Source organism: Apodemus sylvaticus, chromosome 3 (assembly GCF_947179515.1).
Source record: "Apodemus sylvaticus chromosome 3, mApoSyl1.1, whole genome shotgun sequence".
NCBI classification, from domain to species: Eukaryota; Metazoa; Chordata; class Mammalia; order Rodentia; family Muridae; genus Apodemus; species Apodemus sylvaticus.
In genome coordinates, this window is record NC_067474.1 from 57,136,157 (window position 1) to 57,143,091 (window position 6,935).

Sequence of the window (6,935 nt, forward strand, 5' to 3'; positions counted from 1 at the left end):
CACAGTACTTTTTTCCCTCACTTATCAGTGAAGGAAGTTAGACATTATCCCTCTCCCCAGATCAGCAAATGGCAAACTAATACCCTTGAAAGTCACAGTCACATGTAGACTGCATCCTAGAAAGAGGGCATCACAGCATCCACCCAGCGTCATGCGTTCCATCAAAGCCTGGATCCACTCAAGGGTGGATAGAAAAGGCAACTTCCAAGATGGAGTATGTTATTAAACCAGGCATTGCTGTACTCCTTCCTAAGAGCACCAGGTGGGGACACATTAGCTAAACTAGGCCTAGGGGTGGAATGTGGAAATAATCTGTTCTACCCTGACACAGGCTTTCCTTGGTTAACAAATTTTAAAATGCAAGTTTAAGAAACAACCACACACACCCCCAAAAGGAGAGAAGGGTTGAGAAAAAACAAAACAAAACTGAAACAGAAGACACCAAGATGCCCCAGATTGCTCTCCAAAATGGAACCAGGGAGCAGCTTTGACAACTTGAATTAGTCTGTTAGAGTCAACACAAGCATGCCTTGGTTTTAAACAAAACAAAACAAAATATTTGTGGGGATTTTTGTTGATTTTTTAAAAAAACAAGTAAACAATCTCTAGCACTCATTGCTTTTCAGACAATACATAATTCTTCAAACTTAACTAATTTTTAATGATTTATTTATTTTTTATATATGTGAGTACACTATCGCTGTTGCTGTATTCAGACACCCCAGAAAAGGGCATCAGATCCCATTACAGATGATTGTGAGCCACCATGTGGTTGCTGGGAATTGAACTCAGGACCTCTGGAAGAGCAATCAGTACTCTTAACTGCTGAGCCATCTCTCCAGCTCCTCAAAATGAACTATTACTGGAAGGTCAAGGGGAGCATGCTAGTGGGCCTTGCCTCCCAGGAGTGTGTGTGGATGGGTGCTGGCGTTTGTCATTATTGCAGAAAAGAATTTTAATTTTTAATCTTCAGTTTGACTTAAACATTGCTTTTAGTATGATGACAACAGCAGCTGTGCAGAAAGGGCTCTGGAGGCCGTCAGAGCAGCACACACCTGTGACTCTTTCTTCTTCAGTTCTGGAGGCTCCAGGGCAGCCAACACTGCTTCATCAAACACATTCTGTAGGCCTTTCTGTGTGAGGGGTGTGCACTCCACATACTTGACAGCCTTCAGATCCTGCGCCAGCTTTTCAGCAGTCTCTGGAGTAATAGGCTTCGGTTTGTTCTTGGCAAGTTTCTCAATAGTAGAGGGGTCATTGTGGAGATCCATGAGGGTTCCAACAAGCAGGAAAGGAGTCTTTGGACGGTGATGAATTATCTCAGGCATCCATGTTTCTTTCACATTTTTAAATGAGGATGGAGATACTACTGAGAAACATACTAGAAAAACATCTGTCTGTGGGTAACTTAGCGGTTGTAGTCTGTCATAATCTTGTTGACAAATACTTACAGTAGCTTTCTTCAAGTTATGTCTCTTTATATTTATTTTGCCTTTACCTTGAGAACAGCAGAAGCTTAAATCCTCTTGTGGCAAGCTTAAAGCAGTGTATTAGACAAATAATTTATCTTAACACCTTTTGAAAATCATTTACTTAAAAAATTTAAAAGCCCATTGTTAAGAGGAAAGGCCTATAATAAAATTCTATAAACAATATATATCGAAAAATTTAAGATCTTAGCTTCTTGTATTGAAGTAAAGACAGAACATTTTTTATAAGGCAAGGTTATTGGCCATTTCTTGAGAAAGAACTTTCTAATGAAATCTTTTTATTGGTTTTTTTAAAGTTACCTTATGTTCTTTTAAAGTTAGAAGCAAATGCTTTTATAATTATCAGCATCCACAAAGCAAAAAGCCATGATTTAACTACAAATTTTGAAAGTAAAACCCAGTTTTAAACAATCTTTTCTCTTTAAAGTTAAACACATTACTTTCATATTGCAAAGTTTGTCTATCAGTTCTTATGTTTGAATGTATGACAATGTAACTTATTGAATAGACATTATTTTAAATCTTAATTTCTTATAAGTCTAATTTCTAGGATAAGAACCACATAAAACATTATGTCAATTTAGAAATATCTTAAAGGCCTGTTTTTCTTGGGTTATGTCATGCCACATGTTGCTTAAGATAGCTCTAACCCTGAATTATCAGTTTTAAACTTACCTTCTGTTACCATCATTATACTTTTTAAATTGTGTACAATAACTTATGAGCCAATGTTGGGGTTTTGTCTAAGCTCCACCCCACACCTACCTGGCAATAGCCAGGTATGCCCCGCCCCAGAGATTTGGCCCACTATAAGAGGGGCTACTTGCTCCTCCTCTCTCTCTTTTTGCTCTCAGCTCTCCCATACTCTCTCACCTCTCTGCCCCTGAGGCTCTTCCCCTCCTCCACGTGGTCATGGCCGGCCTTCTCTCTCTCTCTCTCTCTCTCTCTCTCTCTCTCCCTTTCTCTCTCTCTCTACCACTAACTCCCATCCCCTATTCTGAATAAACTCTATTCTATACCATGTCTCTGTGTGTGTGGTCCCTCAGGGGCAGAGGTGCCCAGGCAAGGGCCCGCCTGGACACCTATACCCTCCCCTTTAAGCCTCATCATCCTGCTACCGTAAGTCCTCCAATGGTCACCAAATCCTTCAAATACTCTATAGTAAGATACGTAAAACATTTAAACCTTTAAGACCAATTAGAAATAAAGATGAAGTGATTACTCGAATCTCATAAATTTAAACCAAACAATTTTTTTCTTTTTCTTTTTTTTCAAGGGAAAAAAGCACTTTGAACCCAATCTTCACCATTGTAGAAAATTTTCTAGGAGAAATATCCATTTGTCCACGTGTCCCAGAACTGCTTTAAGAAGCAGCTTTTTCTCCAGTTGTGTCTGACTCCTAGTTAAGAATGCAAAGCACCTTAAATCAGTTTCCACTGTGTAAACTGCAACTGACAGGACAGCCAGCAGATAATGGTTTGTTTGTTTGTTTATTTGTTTGTTTACCTTTTTTAAACATTTTTTTCTTTTAAACATGAAACATCAAACAACAATCATTCCGAGACAAACATAAATTAAACATAAATTGACACACATATGGACAGGTTTTGTTGCACCAATGACAGACAATAGACAGAGGGGGAACTTGATGTCCCAAAGAGATCCAAATATCCTAACCAGAAGAATGGATCTCTCCAGTAGGATTCAGAGAGGAAGCAGGAGATCTCCTGCTTTCCTCTCCTCCCCAGGAGAGTTTTGAAATAGCTTTTAACCACTTTTACTTTCTTGTTGAAAATTTAACTATTTGTCTTTTTTTTCTTCTGGGAATTCTGCCAGAGAAGGGAGGAGAGGCACAGTGGCAGCCACTGATAATTTTTCCCTAGTGCCCTGCTTTTTTTAACCTCTGTTGAGTTCACAAAAAGAAAAAGAGGTTTAGAGAATGTGGCATACAGCAGTGTGGGGAGGTGGGGTGCCTAGATGGACACACACAGACATGGTATAGAATAGAGTTTATTTAGAACAGAGGATGAGAGTTAATGGGGTAATTGAGGCAGAGAAAGACACACACAGAGTGTGTGGGTGTAGAGAAATAGAGACCGGCCATGACCATGACCATGTGGAGAGAGTGGTGAGGGGAGGAGAGCCCAAGAGTTTCTTTGCAGTCCAGGACTTATACTCTGCCCGTGAGCGGTTTTTACTTTAGATTTCTCTAGCCACTTCAGCTGCCTCTCACTTCCAAAGAACAAATTCTCCCCCAGAGAGCACAGCTGGATAAATTCCTTAGGTGTGAGCCAGCCCTCAGTGGAAGACTCTAACAGCACCAAAGTAAAAGGAGCAGTTGCCCCATAGGTGGTGATTGCAGACTTTAATTGTTCTAAAATTTTAAAGTCAAGGGGCTTGTAAGAGTAATGTGATACATGACTGTCCCTGCCCTCAGCCAGGGTCAAAGTATCCGGGGGGGAATGTGGGGGTGGAGTACCTGGAGATTGATGTCCTATTTCTCCCTCTTCCTCATTCTCACCCAGACTCTCCTTGTCAGTGGCTTCACAGGGAACAGTAGCCCCACTACGTAAAGAGAGTGGGAAAGCCAGGACTGTACTTTTCTGCAAGGGTTTTGGCTCTGGCTTTTTCTGGGTTTTTGTCTTTGAATTAAATCCTGAAGTTAGAATGGCCATCTTTCCCTCTAAATCTCATAGCACCTTTAAGAGTGTTACTTGCTCTCTGGGGCTTTCTACCATTTGGTGGAGAGAAGAAATTTCTTCAGTGGCTCTCCTGGGGGCAGCTTTCTCCTCCAAGCTGGCTTCCTCCCCGGGTGATAGAGTGTCAGCACCTGGATTATGACTAGATTTCAGAGTTTGTAGAGAAGGATAGACTTTCCTGCTACATGGCCTTTTTGAGAAATTAGGGGAAAGAATAGACATAGGCAGAGGTCGTTTTAAATGTCCCTCCTCCATTTCAGTCACAACAGAGGCAGGAGGGTTAAGGGAGCATGGAGATGGTGTCCTAGAGGAACGCTTTTTCAGTGAATGTTCTCCCTCAGAAACTAGATCCTGGAAGCAGGAGGAATTCTGAATAATATCATTAATCAAAGACCAGTAGTTAAAGGCAGTAACTGGAATTTTTCTGGACAAAAAGTTGCATAGTAATCTCTAAAGCAAACACCTACTCTAGCCCAAGTTTTCTTATCTATCATTCCTTCCTCTGGGAACCAGGGACAAATATGTCCGACTTTTTTCTTCACTCTAGCCCCTCGTGTCTTGAGAGATTCCTTAAGCCCTAAAACAGGCTGAGTAAATGCTTGTCCTGTAAGACCCCCAAAACCAAGGGTGCCCCAGCACCCCATGCCCCAGAAGTAACACCCAAATCACTCGCGAGAAATGGTCTCGATGCAATAACATGAGGGTTTCTTCATTCCAGAATTCTGGGTTCCACATTCGTACATTGCGCAGGGCTGGAGGACTGTGGACCATGAGTGCCGAATTGCGACAGCTTTTATAAGTTTACGACAAAGCCCACGAATCACAAACCAATCATTTCTTAGCATGGAGAGCCCTCGAAATGCGAGCCAATTGATTTGTACCACTCCATAGTTTTTAGGCCAATCAGTTTAAATTATCGGAGCCCACACTCAGTGGACCAATTAGTTTCCTATTTTCTTGAATGTCTATAGCTGCGTGAACTCCTGTATAGGGGTAATGGTGTAAGCAGTTTACAGAAGCAAGATAAGCTTAGCCCATTTCCAGTTACCTTGTGGGGCCAGGATCACCTATTCAAGGCCTATCTGCTAGGTCTAAACAAAGGGCGGGCTCTGGAATGTGACCTTTAACTAGTTTCTAACAAAGCGAGATAGCATTTTAAACTCCTGACTTCTTTGGGGTCATTAGAGTTAGGCTGTATTATTGTCTATCCTTTCAGTCCCATGCCTTACCTTCCAATGCTTTTGCCATGGAGATTATTCCCTGGCCGAGTGCCAGCGGGTCAACCGTGCCTCTACCTATCCGCTCCTGGAGCTGCCCTTGAAGGGCCCTTCCTTCCAGTCCTAGAGTATCCTCCTTGATGACTCCATGGGGGCCTCACTGTTGGGCGCCAGAGTGTCCCGACCTGCAGGACAGTCAACAGGGTTCCTGGACCACCTAGGAGAAGGCGAGAGACAAGAGACTCGAGAGACGGACAGCAAGACAGTACTCTGATCAAGCTGTCAACTTTTATTTTTTACACAAGGCAGTTTAAAGGGAAGCAAGCAAGGTGTAGGGAGGGGTAAAGGGGACAAGACATTGTATTTGAGGAACAATCTCAGGGGACTAGTATTGTTTCTTAGAAACAGTTTTTCAGAATTGTCTCTCAGAATCTCAGGGAAAAGCTGGCTATTGCTGCAGGAACTTGGCCCAATAAATTGATCATGAGGAGGTGAAGTGGAAAGGAGTTGCTATGGTAACCTGACCACAGGTGATCTCCATTTGTTCTAGCCCACTCAGGTGATCTCTGCATGTACTGACCATCTAGCTACTTGGCTAATCTTTAAGCTAGTATTTTTCCTTCTAAAAGCAGGCTAGAAATGGCTGAAAGGAGGAGTTTTTGAGATCTAAGTGAGAATGGCTTCTGGCACCCTGCAGTATCAAAAAGTCCAAGAGTATATGGCTCTCCACCAATCAAAACTGTGACTACATAGTAGTCAAAAACAGTTGGTGCAATTACAATTGATATTTGTTTGTTGTGATGGACCATTTACTTAATTAGTATAAAATGTGCTTTATCTTTCCTGACTAGTTTTGGAGGGAAGTCTATGACATCATATATTAAACAGTGACTCCTGCTTGTTCGCTAGGCCCATTGCTTGGAACATCTGTGCCCATCCTCTTGCTATAAGGTAGTATCTATCTTTGATGGTGAGATGTGTTTCTTGGAAGCACTGAATACATGGATTCTGCTCTTGTTTGTTTTGTGTTTTTAATCGAGTCTGCTAGCCAGTATCTTTTGGGTGAATGATTGAGACTATTGATATTCAAATTTATTATTGAAAGGTTTATATTACTTCCTCTCATTTTGTTTGTTTTGTAGCATTTGGTGTTTCCTTAATCCTTGCTTGCTTAACCACTGTTGTACCATGCTCCCTCCATAGCCTCTTAGGTGCGTTTGTTCTTCTCTTTACTACACAGAATTCCTCCCAGTAGCTTGTGTGGCACTGTCTTAGTGTTCATAAAATCCTTTAGCTTGCTTTTGGAATATCTTTCTTTCTTCATCAATGATGACAGTTTTGCTGGGCTATCAGCCATGGTCATCAGAGCTTAGAAAAACATTTTTCCCATACCTTTATGGATTTTAAGGTTTCTGAGAGGTCAGTTGCTATTCTAATGTATTTGTCTTTATATGTGACTTTGTGTTTCTCTTTTGTAGAATTCAATACACTCTTTTGTTCTGTGTACTTAGTGTTTTAATCATTCTACT

General features: G+C 41.4%; 1 protein-coding gene across 1 annotated transcript; it reads right to left on the reverse strand.

Annotated features, from left to right (window-relative positions):
* Nucleotides 1–992: 992 nt before the first annotated feature.
* Nucleotides 993–6,215, reverse strand: LOC127680236 (cell division control protein 42 homolog). The gene is made up of 2 exons (XM_052175782.1): nucleotides 6,097–6,215; nucleotides 993–1,446 (listed from the first exon to the last, which is right to left on the reverse strand). The coding sequence occupies exons 1-2, from the start codon at nucleotides 6,213–6,215 to the stop codon at nucleotides 993–995; spliced, it is 573 nt and encodes a 190-aa protein (XP_052031742.1).
* Between the last annotated feature and the right edge of the window lie 720 nt (nucleotides 6,216–6,935).